Raw genomic sequence first — 12,096 nt, 5'->3', positions numbered from 1 at the left:
TCAACTTTTTGACAAAAGTCAGTAAAGGTTGATGAGGCATTCCAGGTTTCACTCAATGTACACAAAATTCCACTGAATATTTCTCAAAAAAAACTTATAGTATTCGTTGCACAATTAAAAGCCTGAATATTAAAGTAATTCCCCCCTTACCTTCTCCTCTTTCCCCAACTGCAATTAGGAGAGGAGGCAATTCATATTTATCGTCAGGAATGAGGGTGATCTCCTTGCTAACACACTGATCAATACCACAGAGAAACATATAATTTGAAGAACTTGACGAAGGCAAATTGTATTCTGATGGAGCAACCATAACCGGACTAGGTGATTTCTCAGTTTCGGAGGAGATGGATGATTCTTCACCAGGGAGAATGAAAGAAGGACTAGACAACTCCTCAGTTCCCAGAGTCATTGGAAATTCTTCAGCAGCCCCAACTACAGGAATGGGACTGTACAATTTCTCAGCAATTCCAGCATTTGCTATATCATTCTTTGGTTTTACGTCCGTGGAAGAAGGGACATGATCCACTGGATCGATAGTCTATAAAAAACAAAAGAGACTTCTGATTAATTTATATTTTTCTAGCAATAATGAAATACTGTATACTATCAATCAATTATGTTTATTGTGTCCTGAGCACTATACTAAGTGCTAGGGAGAGTACAATATAGACAGAGTTGTTGGACATGTTCTCTGCTCACAAGGAGCTTACAGTCTAGAGGGACAATTTTTCGAACAATTTCATTCCACAATCGATATCTATTACTGCTGGTTTCATTGTTCAATCAGTGCTAATGACTGAGTGATGAACTGCTCAATAACTGCGGAATGCTGAACTTCACACAATTACAGGATGAAACAGCAAGTAAATTCCTGCTCAGATACTAATTCCACAAGTAGAGTCCCATCTTTTCATTGCTGGCTTTCCTAATAATAATAATAATAATTATAATAATAATAATAATAATAATGATAATAATAATAATGTTGGTATTTGTTAAGCACTTACTGTTTGCCAAGCGCTGTTCTAAGCGCTGGGGGGATACAAGGATATCAAGGTTGTCCCACGTGGGGCTCACAGTCTTAATCCCCATTTTACAGATGAGGGAACTGAGGCACAGAGAAGTTAAGTGACTTGCCCAAAGTCACACAGCTGACAAGAGGCGGAGCCGGGATTAGAACCCATGACCTCTGACTCCCGAACCCGGGCTCTTTCCACTGAGCCACGCTGCTTCAATAATGGCACACTTGTTCCAAATGTACATTCTTGATTCATTCGTGAATTCAAGATAATAAAAAGTTGATTGCCTGATTTTTTTCAAGGAAAAGCTAGCTGTTATACATTCCCCCCCAAACTTTTAACAAAGTCCAAACCTAAATAAACTCAGAATTTAAAGAACTAGGTGAAAAAGCAGCATAAGCAGCATGGCCTAAGTGGACAGAGCACAGTGGCCTGGGAGTCGGAAGGACCTGAGTTCTAATCCCAGCTCTGGCACTTGTCTGCGGTGTGACCTTGGCCAAGTCACTTCACTTCTCTGGGACTGTTATCTGTACAATGGGGATTAAGACTATGAGCCCCATGTGGGACAGGGACTGTGTCCAACCTAATTAGCTTCTATTTACCCCAGAATTTAGAACAGTGTTTGACACACAGTAAATGCTTAACAAATGCCATCATCATCATTATTATTATATTCCAAAACGGTCAAAGAATTACTGTGGATAGTGTTTCTGAGCTTTTCCACCTCTCTTTTTTTCCCCCCCTCAGCGCTTAGAACAGTGCTTTGCACATAGTAAGCGCTAAATAATAATAATAATAATGGCATTTTTTAAGTGCTTACTATGTGCAAAGCACTATTCTAAGTGCTGGGGAGGTTACAAGGTGATCAGGTTGTCCCACGGGGGGCTCACAGTCTTAATCCCCATTTGACAGATGAGGGAACTGAGGCACACAGAAGTGAAGTGACTTATGTGTGTCTGTGTGTAATGGTACTTATTAAGCGCTTACTATGTGCAGAGCACTGTTCTAAGCGCTGGGGAAGTTACAAGGTGATCGAGTTGTCCCACGTGGGGCTCACAGTCCGTGGCTCAGTGGAAAGAGCACGGGCTTTGGAGTCAGAGGGCATGGGTTCGAATCCCGAATCTGCCACGTTTGCCGTGTGACCTTGGGCAAGTCACTTAACTTCTCTGAGCCTGTTACCTCATCTGTAAAATGGGGATTAAGACTGTGAACCCCACATGGGACAACCTGATCACTATGTATCCCCCCCAGTGCTTAGAACAGTGCTTTGCACATAGTAAGCACTTAACAAATGCCAACATTGTTATATGTTTTGTTTTGTTCTCTGTCTCCCCCTTCTAGACTGTGAGCCCACTGTTGGGTAGGAACCGTCTCTATATGTTGCCAACTTGGACCTCCCAAGCGCTTAGTCCAGTGCTCTGCACACAGTAAGCGCTCAATAAATACGATTGATGATGATGATGATGATATATGTATATATGTTTGTACGTATTTATTACTCTATTTATTCATTTTACTTGTACATATCTATTCTATTTATTTTATTTTGATAATATGTTTCGTTTTGTTCTCTGTCTCCCCCTTCTAGACTGTGAGCCCACTGTTGGGTAGGGACCGTCTCTACATGTTGCCAACTTGTACTTCCCAAGCGTTTAGTACAGTGCTCTGCGCTCAATAAATACGATTGATTGATGAATCCCCATTTGACAGATGAGGTAACTGAGGCCCAGAGAAGTTAACTGACTTGCCCAAAGTCACACAGCTGACAATTGGCAGAGCTGGGATCCGAACCCATGACCTCTGACTCCAAAGCCCAGGCTCTTTCCACTGAGCCACCACTATTATTATATGCCTGGGAGGTAGAGTGGCAGACATAATTCCTGAACCTTGCGGACGGGGCAGATGCATTAAAATTTCTAGAACCACATGCCAGTGGCAAGTCTATTTTGGTCTGGGAATCTCTGCAAGCCCCTCTAGTTTTGTAATGGTCCCGGATTGGGAAGGCAATTCCAGGTCTGTCTCAGTCCAGATCCATTTTAGCAAGGTCTGTCCCCCAGGAGCAGGGATGGAACAATGTGCAGCCATCAACAGTCTCCTTATTGGGACATACCAGTACTGCAGTACGTGTACATGTGTGTACACGTATGTACACACACACACACACACACACACACACACATGTTGGTCCTGTAGCCTTAGAATGAAAGCTCAGCAAGGACAGGAATTCCTTATATTAAAATTTTGTACAGCATTTAGCACATTGTCAACGCTCTATCAACCATCACTTCCTTAGGAACGTGCAAAAAAAAAAGTCTTCCTTCACCAATGTAGCCCCATCCCGTTTTCTTAAAATTAATCTGATTTAAATTCTGATGTGATTATTGGACTGATAGCAGTTATGGTATTTATTAGGTACTTCCTATGTGCTAAAGCACTATGTGAAGTGCTGGGGTAGTTACAACTAATCAGATCGGATGAAACAGCCCCTGTCTCATACAGCAGTCATAATCTAAGATGTAAGGATTACCTCAACACAGAGATCACTTCTCACATTAGGGAGAATTGTTCGAAAATCCCTAAGACTAATACACTCTTGCAGACAGGACAAAAGGAATAACAGAGTTCAGGTTCCATACCGTGGGTAAGTCGGGTAATACAGGACTTGAGTCCTGTGAACCTTTCTTGCCTCCAGATGATAGTTTTGCTGTGTCTGCCACTTCACCATTGGGTAAAATACCATCTGCAAACCAAACTCTCTTCTGTTCTTTGGGGCACAGTCCTAGGGTTAATAGAAATTAAAAAGCACTATTACTTTGTACTAGGATAGAAATTCAGTAGCAAAAGGGATCATATTCTGTTTAGGGAAGCATTTGCTTTTTACTGCATCTGTACCATCTAATACCTTTAAAAAACAATTTAACAAAACCACAACAGCACGGTTAAGCAAATCCAAACTTGGCAATTCATCAGGGAAACCAATCATTCAGTATATATTAAGCACAGTAAAGCACGTGGGTGCGAATGGAGGTAAGAGATAGCTCTTGGCCCTCTAGTAGATTACTTTCTAAAATGACTCATGGAATTTCACCAAGCGCTTTACCCAGTGCAGCCTTAGATATTAAAAAGAAAAAAGTTTCCCATCTTGCATTCACAATACTAAGTCAAAAGAGAGGTAGAATTGGGATAAGGGTGGAGACACCCCAAGGAGAAAGGGAGCGTGATGAGGCAGCGTAACTCAGTGGAAAGAGCCCGGGCTTGGCAGTCAGAGGTCACGGGTTCTAATTCCGGCTCTGCCACTTGTCAGCTGGGCAATCAATCAATCAATCGTATTTATTGAGCGCTTACTGTGTGCAGAGCACTGTACTAAGCGCTTGGGAAGTACAAGTTGGCAACATATAGAGACGGTCCCTACAAGTCACTTAGGCAAGTCACTTGACTTCTCTGTGCCTGTTCCCTCATCTGTAAAATGGGGATTAAGATTGTGAGCCCCAAGGGGGACAACCTGATTACCTTGTAAACCCACCCCCCCAGCGCTTAGAAAAGTGTTTGGCACATAATAAGCACCTAACAAATGCCATTTTATTTATATATACATATATACACATATATGTATATACATGGAAAAGAATGAGGAAAAGGAGAGGGTTCAGTGACAAGAATACGTGGGGAAAAATGAAATTCATGTAATTTGAGGCCCCTGGCTAGCATTTCTTCTCACTGAATTTGTACTGGGGCTCAACCGTAGAGGAGAAAAGCTAAATACTGAGGAATCCGCTCCAGCTAAGGCATGAATCCTGGCTACACACTACATAAGACTGGAGAGCAGGCCTAGGTCACTTTTCTGCAATCACCCCTCTTGCTGCTGGCTCCATCAGTTCACAAATCTTGAACTGGGACCATTTCTTAAAGTTGAGCAACAGCGTAAGGCCCCGGCAAGCCTTTCCTGCATTTGTGGCATCTTCTTTCAATAGCTACTATACACCAACCACTGATTGGCAGCAGTTAAAAATGGGAAGTTTCTTCTAATAGTCCCCAGACGAGCTGAGGCACAGAGAAGTGAAGTGACTTGCTCAAGGCTACACAGCACACAAGTGGCAGAGCCAAGATTAGAACCCATAACCTTTAATCTCAGGCCTGTGGTCTGTCCACTACACTATCCAGCTTCCCAACTGCATAACTCTAGAGCAAAGGAACTGTTGGGTCATGAATGAATGCACCCCATTCACCTGCATGGCACATTCTTATGGCTCAGTGGAAAAAGCCCGGGCTTTGGAGTCAGAGGTCATGGGTTCAAATCCCGACTCTGCCAATTGTCAGCTCTGTGACTTCAGGCAAGTCACTTAACTTCTCTGTGCCTCAGTTACCTCATCTGTAAAATGGGGATTCAGACTGCGAGCCCCCAGTGGGACAACCACCTGATCACCTTGTAACCTCCCCAGCGCTTAGAACAGTGCTTTGCACATAGTAAGCGCTGAGCCCGCTGTTGGGTAGGGACCGTCTCTATATGTTGCCTACTTGTACTTCCCAAGCACTTAGTACAGTGCTCTGCATGCAGTAAGCGCTCAATAAATACGATTGAATGAATGAATGAATGAATAAAATGCCATCATTATTATTATTATTATTATTATCTTGATGCTGACCCACCTCTTACCTCCTCCTAAACGTGGGACCTGTGTTCGTAGTGAAAGCCAAACAGAAAACAGCAGACTGATCACAGACTCTATTTCCAATCAGTCTCAATTCAAGCTAATGAAAATACAGATTCCAGTTGAGGAATTTCTTTATAAATTACCTTCAATGCTTGGTTGTTTAAGTACAGAGATAGGTAACGATGCTGTAGGCGACGGACTACTGGGTGAACCGGATGGCTGGGTTTCCCGCAAAGGCTGGGCAGTGGAACATTCAGAAGTAATTCCAGAATTAGGCTTAGAACCTGTTGGACTCATCATTCTTTCAAATGCCTGTGCTACAAAGAGACACATATATGCATACGCGTTACAATATTTAACAGCTTAAGAAGTGTTTAGCACTGAACCAGAAATTCACAGTAGGTTAAGTACCTGATTAGTAGGAACAGTCTGGGATTTTTGTGGGTTTGAGCCAAATCATTTTTTAACTAACACACATACAAAAAACCCCCAAAAACTTGGAATTGGAAATGTCCCAGTTCAAATCATCCCAATGTGAACAATCCATTTCCAACTGCTCCTGCTCACCATAAATCACCATCATCTATAGCACTTATTCAGTCCCTGTTTTTGGGGGGGTTTTTTAAATGGCATTTAAGCCCTATGTGCCAGACACTGTATTAAGGGCCAGGGTAGACATAAGCTCTCAGGTTGGACACAGTCCATGTCATCATCATCAATAGTATTTATTGAGCGCTTACTGTGTGCAGAGCACTGTACTAAGTGCTTGGGAAGTACAAACTGGCAACATGTCCCACAAAGGGCTCACAATCTTAATCCCCACTTTACAGATGAGGTAACTGAGGCACAGAGAAGTGAAGTGACTTGTCCAAGGTCACACAGCGGATGTAGTGGAACCAGGATTAGAACCCAGATTCTCCGACTCCAAGATCTTGCTCTTTCCACTATATCAAGCTGCTTCTCTACTAACCTGCACACGACTGCTGTGCCCAGGGCACTGTATTAGACAACTGGAAACACACAACAGAAGTGAGGCACGCTCCCTGCCTTTGAGGAATCGACAGTTGCGTGATATATCTGGGATTTTGACATCGGGGCTGTGACATGCTCTGCTTCGACCTTAGAGCATTCTGGGGCCCATAGTAAGTCAGGCTGACTAGAAGGGAAAGGGAGAGCAGTCATCAATCGTATTTATTGAGCGCTTACTATGTGCAGAGCACTGTACTAAGCGCTTGGGAAGTACAAATTGGCAACAGATAGAGACAGTCCCTACCAAACAGTGGGCTCACAGTCTAAAAGGGGGAGACAGAGAACAAAACCAAACATACTAACAGAATAAAATAAATAGAATAGATATGTCCCATCACAGAGGTGATGTTATGACCTCTGAAGCAGAGAAGCGGCGTGGCTCAGTGGAAAGAGCACGGGCTTTGGAGTCAGAGGTCGTGGGTTCAAATCCCAACTCTGCCAATTGTCATCTGTGCCTCAGTTACCTCATCTGTAAAAACGGGGATTAAAACTGTGAGCCCCCTGGGAACAACCTGATCACCTTGTCACCTCCCCACCGCTCAGAACAGTGCTTTGCACATAGTAAGAGCTCAATAAATGTCATTATTATGACGAGTTGTCTACACGCGCTGCCTAGAATTCCTCAACAACAACTCTCTCCTCGACCCCCTCCAGTCTGGCTTCCGTCCCCTTCATTCCACGGAAACTGCGCTCTCAAAGGTCACCAATGACCTCCTGCTTGCCAAATCCAACGGCTCATACTCTGTCCTAATCCTCCTCGACCTCTCAGCTGCCTTTGACACTGTGGACCACCCCCTTCTCCTCCACACGTTATCTGACCTTGGCTTCACTGACTCCGTCCTCTCCTGGTTCTCCTCTTATCTCTCCGGTCGTTCTTTCTCAGTCTCTTTTGCAGGCTCCTCCTCCCCCTCCCATCCTCTTACGGTGGGGGTTCCCCAAGGTTCAGTGCTTGGTCCCCTTCTGTTCTCAATCTACACGCACTCCCTTGGTGACCTCATTCGCTCCCACGGCTTCAACTATCATCTCTACGCTGATGACACCCAGATCTACATCTCTGGCCCTGCTCTCTCCCCCTCCCTCCAGGCTCGCATCTCTTCCTGCCTTCAGGACATCTCCATCTGGGTGTCCGCCCGCCACCTAAAGCTCAACATGTCGAAGACTGAGCTCCTTGTCTTCCCTCCCAAACCTTGTCCTCTCCCTAACTTTCCCATCTCTGTTGACGGCACTACCATCCTTCCCGTCTCACAAGCCCGCAACCTCGGTGTCATCCTCGACTCCGCTCTCTCATTCACCCCTCACATCCAAGCCGTCACCAAAACCTGCCGGTCTCAGCTCCGCAACATTGCCAAGATCCGCCCTTTCCTCTCCATCCAAACTGCTACCCTGCTCATTCAAGCTCTCATCCTATCCCGTCTGGACTACTGCATCAGCCTTCTCTCTGATCTCCCATCCTCGTGTCTCTCTCCACTTCAATCCATACTTCATGCTGCTGCCCGGATTATCTTTGTCCAGAAACGCTCTGGACATATTACTCCCCTCCTCAAAAACCTCCAATGGCTACCGATCAATCTGCGCATCAAGCAGAAACTCCTCACCCTGGGCTTCAAGGCTGTCCATCACCTCGCCCCCTCCTACCTCACCTCCCTTCTCTCCTTCTACTGCCCAGCCCGCACCCTCCGCTCCTCCACCACTAATCTCCTCACTGTACCTCGCTCTCGCCTGTCCCGCCATCGACCCCCGGCCCACGTCATCCCCCGGGCCTGGAATGCCCTCCCTCTGCCCATCCGCCAAGCTAGCTCTCTTCCTCCCTTCAAGGCCCTGCTGAGAGCTCACCTCCTCCAGGAGGCCTTCCCAGACTGAGCCCCTTCTTTCCTCTCCCCCTCGTCCCCCTCTCCATCCCCCCGTCTTACCTCCTTCCCTTCCCCACAGCACCTGTATATATGTATATATGGTTGTACATATTTATTACTCTATTTATTTATTTATTTATTTATTTTACTTGTACATTTCTATCCTACTTATTTTATTTTGTTGGTATGTTTGGTTCTGTTCTCTGTCTCCCCCTTTTAGACTGTGAGCCCACTGTTGGGTAGGGACTGTCTCTATGTGATGCCAATTTGTACTTCCCAAGCGCTTAGTACAGTGCTCTGCACATAGTAAGCGCTCAATAAATACGATTGATTGATTGATTGATTGATTGATTAATTTGAGAGGGAAGGGAAAAGCGTGGCATCCTGTTCTTCTATGTGGTCGGTCTATAAATGAAGTTTATGGCTGTTCCAAAACAACTCATGGTGGAAGACCATAGCTGGCTTCAGAGTTTAACCACTCGCTCCCCTAGCACAGAGCTCAGATTTATGTCACTTCTATTTTAAGGCATGATTCTGTCAGTTTCACTTCTGTGAACCAAAAGAAATGCCCCTTTGACTACTGCAGTGCAAACTGCATAAGGCGAGGCAGAAAACCTTTCAGGCCTGCTTTCACCACACCCAGCTGTTTCACTTCCATGCAACTACCAGCATCATGACTTAAAATAGAAATGTGAACAATGAACTGGAGGACTGGGCTAAGGTTACCATTTAGCAGAACCCGGGAGCGTGCAATACGCACTTCTGGGTTAGGGATCCGATTTTATACGTGATGGATTTGGTGAAAGACGGCAGTGATGGAAATAAATCCACCATCCCACCCAGGAGCATGTTATTGGGAGAAATAGCATATAGTCGGAAGGTCATGGGTTCTAATCCTGGCTCTGCCACTTGTCTGCTGGGTGACCTCGAGCAAGTCACTTCACTGGGCCTCAGTTCCCTCATCTATAAAATGGGGATTGAGACTGAGAGCCCCATGTTGGGCAGGGACTGTGTCCAACCTGATTTGCTCGTATCCAGCCCAACACTTGGTACACTGCCTGGCACAGAGTAAGCGCTTAAATACCACAATTATTAATATTACTGTTCTTTTCTTTTCTCCCACCTTCTTGTGCTCCAAGTCAGGTCCTGGGATTTTGCTGTTCTAGAGTTGGGCTTTTCCAGCCAGCAATGGTTTGATTTTTAAATGCCTGGGAATTTACCACTGCCACTGGCTCACAGGATTATGTTTAAAAATATCACATCAATATAAGTTAGTGTTGTAATTAAGGCTGGGTGCCTCAGCAGGAAAACAACTGGCAGGGATGGGAGAAACTGTGCTTTGTGCTGTGCGCCTTCACTATTATCCATTCCTTCGCACAGACTCTCCATCCTGAGGTCTCAGGATGGGAGACGACGCCGTCGTCATCAATATGGGAGAATAATAATAATAATGATGGCATTTGTTACACGCTTACTATGTGCAAAGCACTGTTCTAAGCGCTGGGGGGGATACAAGGTGATCAGGTTGTCCCACGTGGGGCTCACATTCTTAATCCCCATTTTACAGATGAGGTAACTGAGGCTCAGAGAAGTTAAGTGACTCGTCCAATGTCACACAGCAGACGTGGCGGAGCCGGGATTCGAACCCATGAGATTCCCAAACTGAACCGTGTCATTTTAATTCCTAGAAAAATACTAAGAACGTATTTTAAACTATCCCCGCACCCCCACCCCCAGGTTATTTCACAGCACATAATGCACTTTATAGGAAATGCCCCACTCCCCATAGGCATGGGTGTGTTCAGGAAAACTGCCCCATTAGGCAGGTGGTTTCTGAATATGAGGTGCTCCCCAACCCATGTTTCACTCAATCATCCTAAACTCAAGTACTAATTCATTCATTCATTCAATTGTATTTATTGAGCGTTTACTGTGTGCAGAGCACTGTACTAAGCGCTTGGGAAGTCCAAGTTGGCAACATATAGAGACGGTCCCTACCCAACAGTGGGCTCACAGTCTAGAAGGGGGAGACAGAGAACAAAACAAAACATATTAACAAAATAAAATAAGAAGAATAAATATGCACAAGTAAAATAAATAGAGTAATAGTCATCTATTATCAAATGAAACACAACAGCAATGCTACATTTAATTCAGAAATGTTGCTTCTTTCTAAATCTAAATGGACCAAATGCAAAAGAGCTTCAAGAGTTACCACTGAAATGTGAAAGATATTAACAATAAATGCAGCAGAACTTACCAGAATTTTCTCCAAGAATCACAAATTTTTATATACACCACATTTTTTCTAAGCAGCTCTAAAACCGGTTTTTTTCCAGTGCTTATCTGCGTGTGTCTGATCTCTGTCTCTTCCACTTACCCTCCAAATCCTTTCAATCTGTGAAATAGCATCCTCCCTTACTTTGTAACTGTACAGCCTAGCGAGTGCCACGTACACAGTTTTATTTTGATAATGATGAAAAGATAATTCCCAAAATAGTAGTTTTAGGGGGTTGTGACGCTTTTTAAACAATGGCAAATGTTCTGAACTTGTTAGCGATGTCTTGCTAAAACTAAAAATCCAGAATTCTGCCTACATTCATTTAAAAATCACAATTCATTTAACCGTAACATCCCAAAACTGCCTACATAAGCCAACGAGAAGCATTTAGGAACTCGCTATAGCCAGGTTCTGAGGCTGAAGTTGCAACACTAAGACAAACTAATCCCCGGGTGAACTGAATTTGTTTACATCCACATATTCGGGAGTTGTGGATGCTTCACTGAGGTCCAGCAAAACATAATAATAATAATAATAATAATAATAATAGTGTTGGTATTTGTTACATGCTTACTATGTGCCAAGCACTGTTCTAAGCACTGGGACATGCTTTCTCTGCCATTCTATGCGGTATTTTGGTTCAAGCCTGGAATGTTTTCATTCATTCAGTTCACTGGATAAAAAAAAATTAAAAAAATTAAAATATGAACTAACAAATCACTGAACTTCTGGACTAGGTTTTGCCACTGATTTAAAAATGAATGAAGAGTCACTCAAGAAACCAAGTGATGCTCTACAATGACTCCTCATAACAAAGAGGAAAAACATGAGTTTTTGGAAAGTTTTGGAAATAAAACTGTGTATCTCACATACTGTTGTTCATTTAGACTAATTTAGAAGAGGAAACAGGTCAGTGGAACTGCCAACACTTACCTCTACTTATAGATTCATGGCACACAATACAGACTCTGGCTTCTTTTTCCATATACTGAAGTTTACATTTCTTACTGCAACATACACCACAAAACACCTGAAGAAAATAAATGATTTTAAGTGTCCTGGTTCAAAGTAGACCACTACTTACCTAAATAGACAAAAAAAAAAATTCACCAGGCACTGATCCTTGAAATCTATCAATAAAATTACTAGTTCTAGTCTTTAATTTTTGGTTCTTTGGGCTAAAAAGAACTCCCACAGTTCAGCGCTTAGAACAGTGCCAGCGCTTAGAACAGTGCTTTGCACATGGTAAGTGCTTAATAAATGCT

The 12,096-nt window shown here is 43.8% G+C and overlaps 1 protein-coding gene across 8 annotated transcripts in view; it reads right to left on the bottom strand.

Moving 5' to 3' along the window:
- The window catches only part of ZFYVE16 (zinc finger FYVE-type containing 16), a 66,526-nt gene that overhangs the window by 25,960 nt on the left and 28,470 nt on the right, over window positions 1–12,096 (bottom strand). For all 8 annotated transcript variants that reach the window (XM_038765470.1, XM_038765469.1, XM_038765472.1 and 5 more), the window contains 4 exons: window positions 11,765–11,861; window positions 5,815–5,988; window positions 3,656–3,798; window positions 151–538 (listed from right to left, as the gene is read on the bottom strand). In XM_038765470.1, the coding sequence (XP_038621398.1) occupies window positions 151–538; window positions 3,656–3,798; window positions 5,815–5,988; window positions 11,765–11,861 (802 nt within the window). The remainder of the gene's footprint in view (window positions 1–150; window positions 539–3,655; window positions 3,799–5,814; window positions 5,989–11,764; window positions 11,862–12,096) is intronic.

The sequence above is a fragment of the Tachyglossus aculeatus genome, chromosome 23 (assembly GCF_015852505.1).
Source record: "Tachyglossus aculeatus isolate mTacAcu1 chromosome 23, mTacAcu1.pri, whole genome shotgun sequence".
Taxonomy (NCBI): Eukaryota; Metazoa; Chordata; class Mammalia; order Monotremata; family Tachyglossidae; genus Tachyglossus; species Tachyglossus aculeatus.
The sequence above is the reverse complement of the archived record's forward strand: the minus strand, read 5'-3'. Positions and strand labels throughout refer to the sequence as shown.